This window comes from Erinaceus europaeus, chromosome 17, assembly GCF_950295315.1.
Source record: "Erinaceus europaeus chromosome 17, mEriEur2.1, whole genome shotgun sequence".
NCBI classification, from domain to species: Eukaryota; Metazoa; Chordata; class Mammalia; order Eulipotyphla; family Erinaceidae; genus Erinaceus; species Erinaceus europaeus.
This window is the reverse complement of record NC_080178.1, coordinates 9880956-9899663: the sequence shown is the minus strand read 5'-3', so window position 1 is coordinate 9899663 and position 18708 is coordinate 9880956. Positions and strand designations below refer to the sequence as shown.

The following is an 18708-nucleotide window of genomic DNA, read 5'->3' as shown; positions in this document are numbered from 1 at the left end:
AAGAATACAAAAAGAAAGCTTATGCGTATAGTGATTTTTTATTGGGGCATTAATGTTTTACAGTAAGGACTCTTGTAGACACCTGGGTAAAATTTCTCATGTCTCCGTGATAGGTGTCTAAAAATACTCTCCTTAAAATTTTTAAAAATTATCTTTATTTATTAATTGGATAGAAACAGTCAGAAATCAAGAGTGTAGGAGGAGATAGAGAAGGAGAGAGACAGAGAGACACCTGCAGCACTGTTTCCCCACTCGTGAAGCTTTCCCCCTGCAGGTGGGGACCAGGGGCTTGAACCTGCGTCCTTGAGTATTGTAACGTGTGTGCTCAACCAGGTGCGCCACCACCCAGCCCCAAAACACTCACTTTAAGAGATGTAGATTTTTTCCCAGCCCTCTAGCCCTTCACTTCTCCCTGTGTGATAATGGAAGACAATAACAGGCAGATAAACCTGTTAACAAACCAAAACCCAAATCTCAAATATGATCTGTAAAGATTAGCAGTCATCACGAGCAGGAAAGCCCAGCTTCTGGAGAAGTCTTTGCAGACGCGTTTTTGCCTCCGTGAGATCGTCTGATAGTCCCTTCTCTTCTAAAATCCATTGGCGTTTATGGAAGGTAGGTAGGAGAACCCTGTTGTCACGGTATTGATGGCAGGCGAAACAAACATGACAGGCTGGAAACAATGAATACAACAAGCAGTATTGTTAGTATGATGATCCTAATCAGCCCTCTCTCTGAGTCCCATCCCACCAAGGCCAGTAGAAAGAATGGTCAGCTAGGTCCACGGTTGGACTCGGCAGACACTCAAGCCTTCAGTTCTCCAGTTCATAGATTATTTGATAGAGGTGAGGCCCGACTCACCCTCTGGATGTTGGCAGCTGCTTGGTTGGCCAGGTAGGCTGTGGTGAAAGCTACGCAGAAGTCCAGAAGGGAGAAGATGATCAGCACAGCTGAGATTCCTTTTCCAGAAAGCTGAATTCAGGAATAAACACTGTGAAATATGGGTCTCACACAAGCCTCAGACAGTTACTGGCTCTTTCTTTGTGTTACTGCTCACACTGTATTCACACCATAATTGTTTCTCTCTTACCAACTGCTGATTTCAGCTTGCATTTAAACAAAAGCATTTTATTGTTTATCTTGTGTGAGAGAGAGACTGAGCAGAACTGTAAGTTCTCATACATGCAAGTCCTGGGCTTTACCCACCAAGAAACCTGGAACATGCAAATTTCAGATCCATCCCTCCCTCCCTCCCTCCCTCCCTCCCTTCTTCCTTTCTTTCTCTTTTCCTTTTTTCTCCTCCTTTCTTTCTTTCTTTCTTTCTCTTTCTTTCTTTCTTTCTTTCTTTCCTCCTTCCTTCCTTTCTCCCTCTCTCTCTTTCTCTCTCTCTCTTTCTTTCTCTCCAGGGTTATCACTGGGGCTCAGATTCAGTGCCTACACTACAAATCCACTGCTCCTGGAGGCCATTTTCCCCATTTTGTTGCCCTTGTTATTGTTGGATAGGACAGAGAGAAATGGAGAGAGGAGGGGAAGGCAGAGGGGGAGAGAAAGACACCTGCAGACCTGCTTCACCGCTTGTGAAGTGCCCCCCCCCCACAGATGGGGAGCCAGACCTTGCACTTTGTGCCATGTGTGCTTAACCCACTGTGCTACTTGCCAGCCCCCAAATTTTGGATTCTTTAAAGTGCCAGGAGATTGTGAGTGGAATGCCATTTTATTTAGAAACATTAAAAAGGAGATAGATTTACTTTGGCATTATTATTTTTTCTTTTTAATTATCTTTATTTATTTGATAGAAACAGCCAGAAATTGAGGGGGGGAGACAGAGAGACACCTGCAGTACCTCTTCATCCCTCATGAAGTTTTCCCCTTGCAGGTGGGGACCGGTGGCTAGAATCTGGGTCCATGTGCATGGCAACATGGATGCTCAACCAGGTGCCCCCTAGCTGGCTCCTGCTTTGGATTATTTTTTTTTTAAAAAATCTTTTTTTTTTTTTTAACCTCCAGGGTTATCACTGGGGCTCGCACGGTGCCTGCACTATGAATCTACTGTTCTTAGAGGCCATTTTTCCATTTTGTTGCCTTTGTTGTTATTGTTATTATAGTTGTTGTTGTTATTGCTATTGTTAGATAGGACAGAGAGAAATGGAGAGAGGAGGGGAAGACAGAGAGGGTGAGAAAAAGATAGACACCTGCAAACCTGCTTCACCACTTGTGAAATGTCCCCTCTGCAGGTGAGGAGCCAGAGCCTTGAACCGGGATCCTTAATGCCTGTCCTTGCGCTTTATGCCGTGTCTGCCTAACTCACTGCAGTACTGTCCAGCCCCCTGAACAAATTTTAATATTCATATTGATTAAAAGATATAAAGCAGTAGAGGAAACCTGTCACTCCTAGATGCTAGGAATCGGTAAACGTAACATTTTATACCTTTTCTTCTAGGTGTCTCCGTACAGGCAGAAAGCAAATAGAAAAGTAAGAAAGGATTAAAACAAAACAAGGGGCACACCATTCTTTAAAAATGGAATCATTCTCCTGGTTCAAGCCCCTGGCTCCCCACCTGCAGAGGAGTCGCTTCACAAGTGGTGAAGCAGGTCTGCAGGTGTCTCTGTCTTTCTCTCCCCCCTGTCTTCCCCTCCTCTCTCCATTTCTCTCTGTCCTATTCAACAATGATGACATCAATAGCAACAACAATAATAACAACAACAATAAAACAAAAAGGGCAACAAAAAGGAAACATAAATATTTTAAAAATGGAATTCTTTGAACTACTATTTTGAGATGGATGTATTTATTGATTTCAAAAAAGGAAATTAAGTCACTAAAATGAAAATTTTATGAAACTTAATAAGAAGTCAAAAGCCTTTTAGCCTACAACTTTCCATATGAGACTGTGTGAGTGATGGCTCATTATGAACAATGAGGCAAATTACATTTGTAATTTATATCTTTCTCATCTTCTATCTCCATCTCTACTTTTCAGGTTTTCATGTTTATGCCATTTTCCACTTTTAAGTGATACATTTATATTCAGTTCTGTAGTTATCGTTGTTCAGCCTTAGATACACAGTCAAAGGGTTAGGGGTCTCCCGTTAATCTCTTTACACAGCTTCTCCCTGCCTGTCTGTCAGTATCCTTGCTTCGATTTAGCTTGTGTGACTGAAAACAACCAAAAACAAACAAACAAACAAACAAAAAAAGGGTTGGGTGATGGAGCAGCTGGTTGAACACACATGTTACAATACTCAAGGGCCTGGGTTTGAGCCCTGCCTGGTCCCCATCTGCAGGGGGCAGGTTTTGCAAGTGATGAAGCAGGGCTGCCAGAGTCTCTGTCTCTCATCCTCTCTACTCCCTGTACCCTCTCAATTTCTAGCTGTCTCTATCCCATAAATAAACGATAATAAAAAAATAACAAACATAAACAGCAGTGGGGATGAGTGTTGTTCTATGAGAGTGTCTTTTTATTGCCTTTATGAGTGTACAGTTGTCTTATTGGATATGTTATTGAATTTGTTCTCATCAAAAATTTAAAGTTTTTTACTCCTTTCTGTCTCCTTATGGGATTAACATTCATTGGTGGTGAAGACTGTCCCAATATGTTTTATTCAGCTTTTAGGCATTTTGATCTTTCCTCTTAAACATTATAACTATGTATGTATGTGTGTGTGGGTGTATGTAAAGAGAAATTATTTTGCATCTCTTCCTTCTAATATAGTTAATACTCTTTCAGCTTACTCTATTGTTTTTTGCCTACTACTGTTTTTACTAAATGTTGTTATAGGAGAGAAATAGTTTAGCTGGAACTAATTGGGCACCTGTGTCACTTGTCAGCATGGACTTTGCTTGCTTTCTCTTCAGAGAAGTGGCTTGTACAAAGGTCTGCTCCTATGGCCCAGGCGTTTTCTTTGTTAATGTGGAGGTGTGGTTCTGCCTGCTCCATTTTAGCCAAGAGACAGGCATGGCATTCACTCTGCATCTGTTTTTTCCAGTCTCTGAATTGTCTGCTCTCCACCTTAGTTTTCTTAGGTCTCAGTTGGTGAACACTAGGGAGAGTTTCCAGAATCTTTGACACTCCTGCCCCCCCCCCCCTTCAGTTTTCTTCTGGGGAGGAGGAGCCAGATGAGGCCTTGTGCTTCCTTCATAATCAGTAGTTTCTTTATTTGGACGTCAGTTTAAGTGGTGGCTCTTGACTATTTTGTTTGTTTGTTTTTCCTTTCGTATATCCTTGTAGAGGGGAAAGTTTGCATGCTCACTGTATCCCACCTTATTTACCTGATGTTCCTCTCATATTACTCAGCCCTATAAACATTTCCATACTCCAGAGGAAATCAAGTCCTTTGAGGAATACATAATGATAATGAAAAGACAGTTCTGTTTGGAACACATCAAGAGGCAGGTGCTTCATTGTTCAATGGCTTTATTATTTGGAGTTTTCCTAATAAGAACTGGATCTCTTTGTGACTGTCATCTTCTCAGGCCATCCTAAAACAACTCAGTACAAACAAACAACTCAGTAGCTTGACTTATTGACAACTCAGTAATCAAACAACTCAAACAATTCAGTAGCTTGACTGTCTTATTGACAAAGGATTTCAAATCTTTGGGTAGTTGTGTGGTTCTTTAGGGGTCTTTGGGAGTCTTCCCCACTGGTCATGGGATTCACAGAGCAGTGGAGTAGTAGGGGACCCTTTCTTTTTAAATTTTTAAAAATATTTATTTATTTCCTTTTGTTGCCCTTGTTATTTTTATAGTTACTATTGTTGTTGTTATTGATGTCATCATTGGTGGATAGGACAGAGAGAAATGGAGAGAGGAGGGGAAGACAGAGGGGGTGAGAGAAAGACACCTGCAGACCTGCTTCACCTGGAACCGGGATCCTCATGCCAGTCCTTGCACTTTGTGCCATGTGTGCTTAACCCGCTGTGCTACCGCCCAACTCCCAGGGGATCCTTTCTGCCTTAGTTCATCTGCAGAGTGAACCTTTCTGCTTGATTCTGTACTTCTAGAGATCCCATCGCTAGGAAATAGGACTGGAATAGAAAAGGGAGTTTACACAGCACTGCTATCAAACACAGAGAGAGCTACAGAATAGCTATGAGTCTATAAAAGTGGGGGAGGGGGAACGAAATACCTGCTAGAGTATAGTGAGTAATGGTCTACTTACCACTGCCCAGTAATCTTGACTGAAATAGCCATTGATGCTCTCATCCACCAGCAGTAGGATCACTCCAGTGAAGGAAAGGATTGCACTAAAAATGTTCATCCCTAGGCTGCTTTTTACCTAGGGAAGGGGTCAGCAAAGAAAAAAAAAAAAAAAACCCAAAACTGAGTGGGTGAGGAAAGAACAGGTGAACATTTCCCATTTGCTACCATCAGGTCGGGCAGGAGGGGAACGTGCTAAGTGAGACAAGTTAGAAGGAGGGAGAAGAAGACTGAATGATTTCACTCATCTGTGAGATTTAAGAGACAAAGCAAGGGAAAACTTGCTTTGAGTGAAGCACAAACTCTTAGTCTGTGCCTGCAGAACTGAGGTTACTAGTGAGGGAGACGGGTGACTGGGGCCAGGGAGCCCAGCGCATTGTGGTAGATGGAGCTTGGCATTTCGGTGTTTCTCCCTGTATGCTAGCACCTATTATGAAGAGGTGTGTGAAATCGTCCTCTTGAAATATCAACTTTGTAAGATGTTTCCTGGATTAAAAAATAGGCCATGTACAGGATACAGGAAACATGAACCAGCTTAATTTAATGATCCTTAATCTTTGAAATCTTTTTTTTTTTTTTCTCCCTCCATGGTTGTTAGCTGGGGCTCAGTGCACTACAGATCCACTGCTCCTGGTGGCCATTTCCCCCCATCTTATTCAGCCATTCCCCCTCCACCCCACTCCATCTTTTTTGATGAAACAGAGAGAAATTGAGAAGGGAGGGATAGATAGGGAGAGAGAAAGATAGACACCTATAGATCTGCTTCTGCTCATGAAGCATCTGTCCCCCTTGCAGGGGGGAACCAAGGGCTTGTGCATAGTACTATGCACACTTAAATCAGCACGCCACCAACTGGCCCCCAGTCTTTGAAGTCTTAAAGTGTTTGAGGTTGATAGAATTCTTTTTCTTTTCTATCCTTCTGGGTAGTTAGCATGCAAATGGGTAGCTTAAATGTAGGGTATTTCTAAAATCTGTAGGAAAAGAATAAATATAAAGCAGTTCATCTTATTAGACTTGTCTAAAAGCCCCAAACACTGCAAAAAGTTTACTTCCATAGAAAAATAAAACTACCAACAAGATTTTAGTGAGAATCTTCCATCAGGAATCACATTAAATTACTTAAATTATTGCATTAAACTTTTTTTTTTACAACAAACATATGAAGTAATACTATATGTACTAGTTATATCCAACTTTACTGGTGGAAAAATATAAGTACCCCATTTAACTGCCTGAGAGTCTAGGAAAGCCTGTGGCATCCTAGAACCTCTTCTTTGGTCTGTGAGTGGTTTAAACTCACCAGTCAGAAGACACGGAGTGGCTAGATGAATACTACTAATAAAAAAACAACCAAGATTGATCTATTCTGTGTCTGCAAGCAACTCAGATCTGAAATAAAGACAAATACATACTCAGAGTGAAAATAAGAAAGGCCAGGTCTTCTGAGTCAATAATACAGAAAAAAGGGGCAGGAACTACTGTACTCATAGCAGATAAAGTAAACTTGTAGACAAAAACATAACAAGGGGTATGGAAGGAAACTATATCTTGATTTAAAAAGTAGTTCAATTCAACAAGAAGATAAAACTATCATTTTATGTAAATTGGTCCAAATTGGTCCAGCCCCTGTAGCGAGCAGTCTGGAGAACTCTCAGAATGCTAGAAGTGAACTTACTTTACAACTTGGCAACTCCTCTCCTGGAGATAGATCCTAAGGAACCAAACACACCCATCCAAAGAGATCGGTGTACATGTATGTTCACAGTAGCACATTTTGTAATAGCCAAAACCTGGAAGCAATCCAGGTGCCAACAACAGATGAGTGACTGAGAAAGTTGCAATATGTATCAGCTATATTTTTAGGTGAATTCATCTTCATCTCATCTTGGATGGAACTTACAGAAATTAAGTTAAGTGAGATAAGTTAGAAACACATGGGTTGGAAGAATTGACATAATCAAAATGAATATACTACCCAGAGCCATCTACAAATTCAATACTATCCCCATCAAGATCCCAACCACATTTTTTAGGAGAATAGAACAAATGTTACAAATGTTTATCTGGAACCAGAAAAGACCTAGAATTGCCAAAACAATCTTAAGAAGAAAGAACAGAACTGGAGGCAACACGCTCCCAGATCTCAAATTGTATTATTGTGCCACTGTCATCAAAACTGCTTGGTACTGGAACATGAATAGAAACAATGACCAGTGGAATAGAATTGAGAGCCCAGAAGTAAGTCCCAACACCTATGGACATCTAGTCTTTGACAAAGGTGCCCAAACTATTAAATGGGGAAAGCAGAGTCTCTTCAACAAATGGTGTTGGAAAATAATGGGTTGAAACATGCAGAAGAATGAAACTGAACCACTATATTTCACCAAATACAAAAGTAAATTCCAAGTGGATCAAGGACTTGGATGTTAGACCACAAGCTATCAGATACTTAGAGGAAAATATTGGCAGAACTCTTTTCCGCATAAGTTTTAAGGCATCTTCAATGAGCGAATCCAATTACAAAGAAGACTAAGGCAAGTATAAACCTATGGGACTACATCCAATTAAAAAGCTTCTGCACAGCAAATGAAATCACTACCCAAACTGAGAGACCCCTCACAGAATGGGAGAAGATCTTTACATGCCTAATAACTTCCTAAGATACCACCTCACTCCTGTAAGAATGTCATACATCAAAAAGGACAGCAGCAACAAATGCTGGAGAGGTTGTGGGGACAGAGGAACCCTTTTACATTGCTGGTGGGAATGTAAATTGGTATGGCCTCTGTGGAGAGCAGTCTGGAAAACTCTCAGAAGGCTAGACATGGACCTTCCATATGATCCAGTAATTCCTCTCCTGGGGTTATACCCCAAGGACTCCATAACACCCAACCAAAAAGAGGTGTGTACTCCTATGTTCATAGCAGCACAATTCATAATAGCTAAAACCTGGAAGCAACCCAGGTGCCCAACACCAGATGAGTGGCTGAGAAAGCTGTGGTATATATACACAATGGAATACTATGCAGCTATCAAGAACAATGAACCCACCTTCTCTGACCCATCTTGGACAGAGCTAGAAGGAATTATGTTAAGTGAACTAAGTCAGAAAGATAAAGATGAGTATGGGATGATCCCACTCATCAACAGAAGTTGACTAAGAAGATCTGAAAGGGAAACTAAAAGCAGGACCTGATCAAATTGTAAGTAGGGCACCAAAGTAAAAACCCTGTGGTGAGGGGTAGACATTCAGCTTCCTGGGCCAGTGGAGGGTGGGAGTGGGTGGGAGGGATGGGTCACAGTCTTTTGGTGGTGGGAATGGTGTGTATGTACACTCCTAGCAAAATGTAGACATATAAATCAGTAGTTAATTAATATGAGAGGGGGAAAATCTATTGTATGTCTCAAAGTTTTTCAAAACACAAACTGAATCTTTTTAATATATAGGCTGTGTATTTGATATGTGGACTCTCTCAAAAGCCTAGACCAAGTAGATTAGAAGCATCCAATAGCACAGCTATATACAAGATACTGGATACTGTACAGCAAACCATAACAAAAGGACTTTTCAAAGTTAACCCAATTACCAAATAATGTGATGATAACATTAACTATCCATTGTATTTTTGAACCCTAAGACAGCAGGAACCTCACATCTCCACTATAGAGCCCCTACTTCCCCCAGTCCTGGAACCCTTGGATAGGGCCCACTTTCCCGTATGCCTCTCCCAATCCATACCAAATAATATTGCATCTGCCGATCACAACCTAACCAACGCAACGATTGCCACCTCAACATGCTTTACCTCAGACTGTGTCCAGAGATTTCACGTGTGTAATGACAACCCTTCAGCTTCATTACTCGGGTGAGACCTTTCCTTTTATAGTACACTCTAATTTCATCTCAGGTGGTTCACTTTCTAACAAAGTCCCATAACCTAGATATACACCAGTTTCTATGAGAGAGAGCTTATGTTCACACGTATCCATAAACTACTGCAAAATATATACCTGAAAGCAGAAGTACACTAGAGTTTGCAGTGAGTACCTCCCTAATACTTCCTCTCCACTATTCCAAGCTTTGGGCCCATGATTGCTCAACAGTTTGTTTGGCCTCGTATGTTAACTCTCTTTTCAATCACCAGGTGCCACCAGGATGCTGGCCAGGCTTCCCTGGATTGAAGACCCCACCAATGTGTCCTGGAGCTCAGCTTCCCCAGAGACACACCCTACTAGGGAAAGAGAGAGGCAGACTAGGAGTATGGACCGACCAGCGGGGAAGCAATTACAGGAGCCAGACCTTCTACCTTCTGCAACCCTCAATGACCCTGGGTCCATGCTCCCAGAGGGATAGAGAATGGGAAAGCTATCAGGGGAGGGGGTGGGTTATGGAGATTGGGTGGTGGGAATTGTGTGGGGTTGTACCCCTCCTACCTTATGGTTTTGTTCGTTAATCCTTTCTTAAATAAAAAAAAAAAGATCTTTACATGCCATACATCAGACAAGAGTTTAATAACCAAAATAAATAAAGAGCTTGCCAAACTCAACAACAAGACAACAAATAACCCCATCCAAAAATGGGGGGAGGACATGGACAGAATATTCACCACAGAAGAGATCCAAAAGGCTGAGAAACACATGAAAAAATGCTCCAAGTCTTTGATTGTCAGAGAAATGCAAATAAAGACAACAATGAGATACCACTTCACTCCTGTGAGAATATCATACATTAGAAAAGGTAACAGCAGCAAATGCTGGAGAGGTTGTGGGGTCAATGGAACCCTCCTGCACTGCTGATGAGAATGTAATTTGGTCCAACCTCTGTGGAGAACAGTCTGGAGAACTTTCAGAAGGCTAGAAATGGACCTACCCTATAATCCTGCAATTCCTCTCCTGGGGATATATCCTAAGGAACCCAACACACCCATCCAAAAAGATCTGTGTACACTTATGTTCTTAGTAGCACAATTTGTAATAGCTAGAACCTGGAAACATCGCAGGTGTCCAACAACAGATGAGTGGCTGAGCAAGTTGTGGTCTATATACACAATGGAATACAACTCAGCTATAAAAAATGGTGACTTCACCATTTTCAGCCGATCTTGGATGGACCTTGAAAAAAATCATATTAAGTGAATTAAGTCAGAAACAGAAGGATGAATATGGGATGATCTCACTCTCAGGGAGAAGTTGAAAGACAAGATCAGAAGAGAAAACACAAGTAGAACTTGGAATTGGAATTGGCATGTTGCACCAAAGTAAAAGACTCTGGGGTGGGTGGGTGGGGAGAACACAGGTCCAAAAAGGATGACAGAGGACCTAGTGGGGATTGTAGTGTTATATGGAAAACTGAGAAATGTTATGCATGTACAAACTATTGTATTTACTGTTGAATGTAAAACATTAATTCCCCAATAAAGAAATTAAAAAAAAATCAGATGGCTCAACAACAATAGCATCCAAGCAACTCAGTGAAAAAGTGGGGAAATGATCTGGAAGGTAATTCCCACAGTAGATAGACAGATGACCCATGGACATGAAAAAGTGCTTTACATAATTTGTTACAAGAGAAAGGCAAACCAGATCATCAGTGGGAGACCACTTCACACCAGTGAGGTGAACTGAATCAAAATAATTAGAAATCACAAGGGCTGATGAGGGCATGAAGAAAAAGAAACTGGTATGGTGTTGATGAAAATGCAGAATGGTGGGGGTCGGGCGGTGGCGCAGCGGGCTAAGCACATGTGGCGCAAAGCACAAGGATCGGCTTAAGGATCCCGGTTTGAGCCCCGGCTCCCCACCTGCAGGGGAGTCGCTTCACAGGCGGTGAAGCAGGTCTGCAGGTGTCTATCTTTCTCTCCCCCTCTCTGTCTTCCCCTCCTCTCTCCATTTCTCTCTGTCCTATCCAACAACGAACAACATCAACAATGGTAATAATAATAACCACAACGAGGCTACAACAACAAGGGCAACAAAAGGGGGGAAAAATGGCCTCCAGGAGCGGAGGCACAGAGCCCAGCAATAACCCTGGAGGAAAAAAAAATGCAAAATGGTGTAGTCTCTGGAAAACAGTCTGTAGAGTCCTGAAAATATCAGTAAGTCCTGACTATCTGTTTCTTTTTTTTAAAGTTATTTTTATTTATTTCTTTGATAGAGACAGAGAAGTTTAGAGTAGAGGGGGAGATAGACAGGGAGAGAGACAGACATCTGAAGCCCTACTTCACCAGTCATGAAGCTTTCCCCCTACAGGTGGGGGCCAGGAACTTGAACCCAGGACCTTGTATACTGTAATGTGTGTGCTTAACCAGGTGTGCCACCACCTGGCCCCTCTGACGATCTGTTTGTAGGCACATATCTAGGGAATATGAAAACACTAACTCAAAAGGATATGTGTTCATAGCTGAACTATTCACAGTAATAAAAATGTGTCATCAACACACATGGTCTCCAGCAGATGATGGGACAAAGAAGAAATAGGTCTCTAATGGAAGGCGACTGAAAAGATGATTTTGTGTTGTTCAGGGTCAAGTGGGTGGAATAGGCGGTGATGATGCCGACACATGACTGGCTGGTGTCTCTCCTATGTGGGCTATACATAACTAGAGGAAATGACATTGCGGAAAAGTTGGAAGCAAACTGTCTCTTAGACTGTGGAAACTAGGATGGTTTCCAGTGGGGAGGGTGGGGAGCACAGGGACTTTAGTGGTGGTCCAACTTTAGCAAATAGTACACACACATCTGTACAGCTAAAATGATACACCTGGAGTTTTGTAAACAAATGTGAAACCAATAACAAGTTTTTAAAAGGAGACTACTCCTAACTTACCAGGCAGGAGGAAAGGTCCTTGGATGCGCATATAGTGAGTGCACCAGTGATAATGAACTGTAAAAAGAAACACATTTATTTTGAGATAGTGCATTCTTTGTCCCTGGAAACTTCTCTTTCTAGGAAAGTTTGGTCTAGAAGGTGGTAGATGGTTCATCTGGTAGAGTGCACCCATTGCCATGAGCAAGGACCTGGGTTTGAATCCTGGACCACAATAGGGGAGTTTTGCTGGGGGGAAGCTTTGCAGTTGGTGGAGCAATACTGTAGTGTCTCTCCTTCCCTTTCCCTCTGTCTCTAAGTCTGTCTCTTACCCTGTATCAAAAGAAAGAAGAAAAAAATGTCACTCGGTCAGTGGAACCATGCAGCCAGCCATCAGTCTCCAGTAATAACCCTGGCAGTAAATAAAGAAAGAGAGAAAGGAAGAAGGGAAGAAGGAAGGAAGGAAAGAAGGGAGGGAGAGAAAGAAAAAAAAAAGAAAGGTTGGTTGATTTACAGTCATTTAATTTTCCCTCATAAAGTGTGTCTATATTTCTGACTTCTGGAATAACTCATAAGGCTTTTGACCTGTTGATATCCCTTCCCCCTTCATTTTTGGTAGCTAAAGAAACCATTTTTCTCTAAGCTTTCCTTCTTCTGATCATGCTGGAGAGCTCACTGCTCTGTCTCATCTCAAGACCAACCAGTTCCGTGTTTTTGCAGATACACTTCCATCTAAATATAATCTGGAACCCAAACCTTCACTTGTTAGTAACTCAGACAGAGGAGATTTTTAGGACGTGGGTGTAAATAAACTTAAGTTGAACGGAGAACAGAGCTTTCTTTTATTTGATTTCAGGCAAGGCTTATCAGAACAGGAAGCGTGTGCACAGCTCTACCTTATAAAACTAGGGGGCTGACCTTGCAGACATCACCAAGCAGACGCCACGATGATGCCAACCTGAACTTCCCTGGGCAGATGACTTCATTAGTGTGTCCTGGAACCTCACCCCTCCAGAGCCCTGCCCAACTAGGGAAAGATAGAGACAGGCTGGGTGTATGGATCGACCTGCCAGTGCCCACATCCCGCAGAGAAGCAATTATAGAAGCCAGACCTTCTACCTTCTGCTCCCCCAAAACAGCGTTGATCCCCAGTGGGGGAGAAGTGAAAGGACAAAGAGGTTAAGAGGGCTGTAAACTCCAGCTCCATCAGGTCCCAGAGAGAGAGGACAAAAAGGGGAGAGATATTTGGGTGTAGTAATAGGGTTATGTGTGGCATGGAGGGGAAGAGAGGATTGGACCTTGAAGAAAAAGGAGAAAATTATATACGAATGTAGACAGCTATAGAGATGACAGTTAACCCACGTCAGCAAGCTTGGGAGAAGTGCAGTGTCTTGCAATAGGGGGACTTGGGATTCAGAACTCTGGCGGTGGGAATGGTGTGGAATTACACCCCTGTTGACATGTAATTTTGTAAATCAGTATGGAGTTTCTAAAAACTAACAAACAAAACTAGGGGGCTGGGAGCTGGGCAGTGGGTTAAGCGCACGTGGTGCAAAGCGCAAGGATCAGTGTAAGGATCCCGGTCTGAGCCCCCGGCTCCCCACCTGCAGGGGAGTCGCTTCACAGGCGGTGAAGCAGGTCTGCAGGTGTCTATCTTTCTCTCCTCCTCTCTGTCTTCCCCTCCTCTCTCCATTTCTCTCTGTCCTATCCAACAACGACGACAATAATAACTACACCAACAAAACAGCAAGGCAACAAAAGGGAATAAATAAATAAATAAATAATTAAAAAAAAACTAGGGGGCTGGGCACTGAACCCCAGCGATAACCCTGGAGGCACAAACAAACAAACAAACAAACAAAAACAAACAAAACCAAACTGAGAAGGATTTTACACTCTACTCACAAAGAGGCCACCCCAGAATGGATATCCAGAGAGAAAGGCGATGGAAGTAAAACCAAAAACATCCCTGTAGGTGAAACATACTAAGCCCAGAACAACTCCGAAGCTCATGTGCATCAATCCGATAATGATCTGAATCGCCTGGAGAAAAGAAAGAAAGAAAGAAAAAACCAGGTGTGTTAAAACTTCTTCCTCAGTTTCAGGAACAGCGATTTCAGTCACAGAAACACTATTTTCACTGCTGCTGCTTTGGTCAGCTCTGTCCAGACACACGGGTGACAGGTGGGCACACCTCCTCTAGCAGGAGGTGGGGCTGCTAAGAATTGGACACAACACTGGAGCCTTGGCTGCAGCAGGAGGCTGAGTATTTGAGGATCCCTCCTGGGGTGGCCCAAAGACAGGCTGAGTGCTATGGCTTGAAGATGCATTAGCACCGCTATGAAGCCCTGCAAGACCTCCAGGAAGAATGCTAGAACCATTTTCTTTTTTCCCCCAAATGAACTGAATGCCTGAGTTTGACAAGCTGGGAACTGCATGCCAAGAGAGAGAAATTCAGTTTGGTGGAAATATGCTAATGACATGAGTGCAGTGGCCAGAAAGTGCAGTTAGAGGACTGACAGTTCTGCTTACACAAGTGGATGCTTCATCTGTGAATGGGACGTGTTTGACTTCATCAGTGCAGTTATTTTGATTGTTCAAAGCGTCCTTTGTCAGTGTTACATAACAATTCAGTACTGGCATCTCTGAGGCAGTGGATGAGAGACTCAGTACATGGGACTTCCAGTTTCTCAGATGGACCAAATGCGGTCCCTCCTATCTTTAAGGTAGTTGTCAGTGGGTGTCTGACTTTATGTGAATTTGCTTCTGTATAAACACCAGGCTTGGAACTGACTAATCCAGTGACAGGAGAAAGGGTTCCCATGATTTGCAGGAGTGAGATCAAGCCTGAAGTACTACCACTACCATAATGCCATGGTATTGAATTATCCTGGTGGAAAGAAACCTTTGGCATCCATTTTCATCTTGATTGATTCTAAAGTCAAATGTGCTCTGGGTAAGGTCTACATGCAGACAAATTAATCTTCTACCTACAAGGAAAACCATTGCCAGAGTTGTGATGAGAACTTGCTAATAAAAGGATGCAGTAAGGTCATACCCTTCCTTCTATCTCTGACTTAACATACAGCTTTGCAAATGCAGACTTTAAATTTCAGGAGGAGCAGATAGACTTACCCCAAGTGATTTTGCTTCTTCAGTAAACTTTGTTGCTGGCATTGCAGGATTAGAGTTTAATATCTGTATATTTCCTTGATCAAGCTGATTGCTAGCAAAGATTCCTGGAGAAATGATGGGAGGAGGCAGACCGCTCTGGGCTTGGTATCCTAGGCTTGTATAACTTGGGGGTGGTTGAAATCCCCAAGCTGTAGAAGTGCTTGTCTCGGAGGGTTTGGGCATAGTTTCTTGCAGATTAGGACTAATTTCTGGCTCTGTTGACATCATGGTGTCCTAAGTATTAAGAGAGAAAGCAAAGTGAACCACTTCCCTAGAATGGGGAAAAAAAAGGAATATTTTTGTCAAATGTCACTTACCTATGCAGGTCGAGGAAAACAAGTGGGAAATAAGAGAGAAACTCACCATTTTGGTCTTTAAGTTGGATTAAATATAAAATATCTTTAAATTAGGTAATTTAAAGGAAAACTGGAAAATTTACTTTCTTCTGGATTGTTTTACATTTTTTTTTTACACCAGGTTTATCGTTGAGGTTTGATGCCTGCAGAGTGATTCCATTATATTCAGTGATAATTCCTCCCCCTACCCCCCATTAAAAACCAAGAGAAACAGAGAATACAGAGGGGGACATAGAGGGAGAGAAAGGAGAGAACTGGGGGAGAGAGACACCTGCAGCACTGTCTCACCAAGTGCAATACACAAATCACTAGTCCCCAACTGCAGAGAGGGAAAATCCATGGGCTGTGGGTATGCCATTGCTTGGCCCCCTTCTTTTCTAATTCATTCATTCATTCATTCATTCATTCATTCATTCATTCATTCATTCATTCATTCATTCATTCCTCCCTTCCTTCCTTCCTTCCTTCCTCTCTCCCTCCCTCCCTCCCTCTTTCCCTCCCTTCATTCCTTTCTTTCCTGAGTCTTTGTGCATTGTAATGTGCACTCAACCGGGTGTGCTGACCCCCTCCTTTTATCTAGTTTCTGCCTTCCACAAACTCCTCCACTCCCTCCCCTTTAAAATAGATTTACTTATTTTTATGAGAGGTAGACCAGAGTACTGCTCTGCTCATGATTTATTTGGTGTTAAACCTGGGTCCTCTTGAAGGTGGGTCCTGTGATCCACTGCCGAATCATCTCCTGGCCCAGTAATATCACTTTTAACAGTAGAGGGTGAAGATGACAACTACCTTTGAGGTGACTACACTGGCAGCATAGTGAGACATACTACTTAACGCATTTTTTCATAGAATCACCTAGTCTACCCACGGGTGAGGTAGAAGCCTCCCACAAATAAAAGTTGCTGAACTAGTGAAAAGGTATAAGGATGGGCGTGAGAGTGTTTTTCAGACACCTATCATGATGAGCTGAGAGATTTTTACCCATGTGTCAACAACTGTACTTGCTGTAAACCATTATCACTTCCCATAGGAAAATAATAACAACAACAAAAAGAAAGATAAAAAGAATTGGAAAGAGAGGAAAAAAAAGAAAATTAGTCACCTTCCTTATCTGTAGTGTTTGTTTTCATGATAAAAAAGCTTTACTTAAAATTATTAGGGAACCAATGCGGTGGTCTGGGAGGTGGCGCAGTGGATATAGCATTGGACTCTTAAGCGTGAGGTCCCAGAAGCACATGCACCAGAGTATAGCTAGTTCTCTCTTTCTCTTTCCACCTATGTTCTTCATGAATAAATAAATAAAATATTAAAAAGGATCATAATTAAAAAAAGAAACCAAATCCCTGTAAGTTTTCTACCTAGCTGTGTAGACAGGTGCTTGTAGGGGGCCATTGCTCCTCTTGGTGGCTTATTCTTCATAATAAGGGGTGAACCTATCATTTCTCCTGCCTTAGTATTAATTAGCTCTTGATACTGTTTTTTTTCTTTGTAAAGTACCTTTTACCTGATTCATAGCAACTGCACTCCTCTTTCTCTCCTTCCACTCATTCCTGCCCTGTTTCCTTCCATCTTTCGTTCATTTATCTTGGAGTTTCTCTTTCCTTACTCATCTGCTTGCTCAGTGTTTAGTCAAGAATTGGTTTCTCCATCCAGCCTGGAGAATGGGAAGCTACAGGGATCCCACTCTGCTCGACCCACCTACCACCCATGTCTGCTGGTTTGGGAGGTGAGAAAGACTGAGATATTTCAGAGAACTTACTGTTTTCCTTGGCACCTCTTTCTGTGCTTTCTGTGTTTCTCTTCAAGTTCTGTTTGATCCCAGAAAGACACCTGTATTATACTTTACTTCCTTGCTTTAAACCAACCTCTCTTATATGTTTATTGAGTTCAAAGTCCTTTTATCTCTGACTCTCTTCTCTCCCCCACAGGATGATGCATAGGTCAGCTTTGGAGTTTGTTGTGCTGTCAGACTTCCCTCTCCTCCGGACTGGGAAGTCTTTTCTGACACTTCTAAACAATAAATGCTCATTTCTCTCTTCTTCTTTCTTTTTGTGATACTGTTGTTCTGTCTTCTTTTAAGAGGATTTTTTTATTAGTGATGTAATATTGATTTACAAAATTATAAGATAACAGAGGTGTCATTTCATACCCTTCCTACCGCCAACATTTTGTGTCCCCATTCCCTCCATTGGAAACTGCAGTATTTCTCCCAAGATCACAGATATGGGTTGACTGTTATTTCTATAACTATCTATATTTATACATATTTTTCCAGTTTTTCTATGGTCCTGGGGCTTGGTGCCTGCTCTATGAATCCACCACTTCTGGTGGTACTTTTTTCCTTTTTTTTTTTTTATTATCTTCATTTATTTATTCGATAGAGACAGCCAGAAATTGAGAGGAGTAGGGAAGGTAGAAAGGGAGAGAGGCAGAGAGACACCTGCAGCTCTGCTTCAACACTTGCAAAGCTTTCCCCGTGCCGGTGGGGATTGGGGGCTCGAACCCAGGTCCTTGTGCACTGTAACATGCACACTTTACCAGGTGTGCCACTGCCCGACCCCCTTTTTTCCCCTATTCTATTTGATAGGACAGAGGGAAATTGAGAGAGGAGGGGGAGACAGAGAAGAAAAGAGAAAGACACCTGCAGACCTGCTTCACTGCTTGTGAAGCATCCTACCTACAGATGGGGAGCAGGGGCTCACACCTGAGTCCTTGTGCATGGTACTGTCTGTCCTTAACCAGGTGCACCACCACCCAGCCACCAGTCGTATTTTACAGTCTTGCTTATTGATACCTTTGAAGTTAGGCAAACATGTTACAGTGGAGTAGTCTCCAGTGGACTTCATGCCCCTAACAGTCAGTATTACAATGAGATATCACAAGGAAATACATCAGAGCACAGTGGGATTTCTGTAAAAGAAAGTTTCATCGTTTGTAGGAGGGTGACACACATGTGGTCATCGACAAGGGGTGGGGAGAGGAAAGGGAATCTAAAGTGGAGATGTGGTGTTCACCACCAACAGCACCATTTTAACAAATTGCAGTTTCTCAGGCAATTGGGGAACAGTGGAGACTGCAAGTATTTAAGAGTTGGCTTATAAAAAGCTCCCAAGGAATCAAAGTTCTAAATTTTGTGCATTTGTGACAGCAAGGACAGACAGTCAAACTAGGAG

The 18708-nt window shown here is 42.3% G+C and overlaps 1 protein-coding gene across 1 annotated transcript; it reads right to left on the bottom strand.

Annotated features, from left to right (window-relative positions):
- Window positions 1-671: 671 nt before the first annotated feature.
- Window positions 672-15407, bottom strand: LOC103110476 (membrane-spanning 4-domains subfamily A member 12-like). The gene is made up of 5 exons (XM_016186608.2): window positions 15141-15407; window positions 13911-14048; window positions 12027-12083; window positions 5163-5279; window positions 672-972 (listed from the first exon to the last, which is right to left on the bottom strand). Exons 1-5 carry the CDS (start codon window positions 15405-15407, stop codon window positions 826-828), a joined length of 726 nt encoding a protein of 241 aa, XP_016042094.2. The 3' UTR covers window positions 672-825.
- Window positions 15408-18708: the final 3301 nt, after the last annotated feature.

What these genes read in the sequence shown, in the direction of transcription:
- LOC103110476 (XM_016186608.2), bottom strand. Translation starts at nt 15,407, where the DNA reads ATGATGTCAACAGAGCCAGAAATTAGTCCTAATCTGCAAGAAACTATG. An exon ending in AAGAAGCAAAATCACTTGGG is followed by an intron (nt 14,049 to 15,140) that starts GTAAGTCTATCT and finishes TCTTTTCTCCAG; the next exon opens with GCGATTCAGATCATTATCGG. An exon ending in CATTCTGGGGTGGCCTCTTT is followed by an intron (nt 12,084 to 13,910) that starts GTGAGTAGAGTG and finishes TTCTTTTTACAG; the next exon opens with TTCATTATCACTGGTGCACT.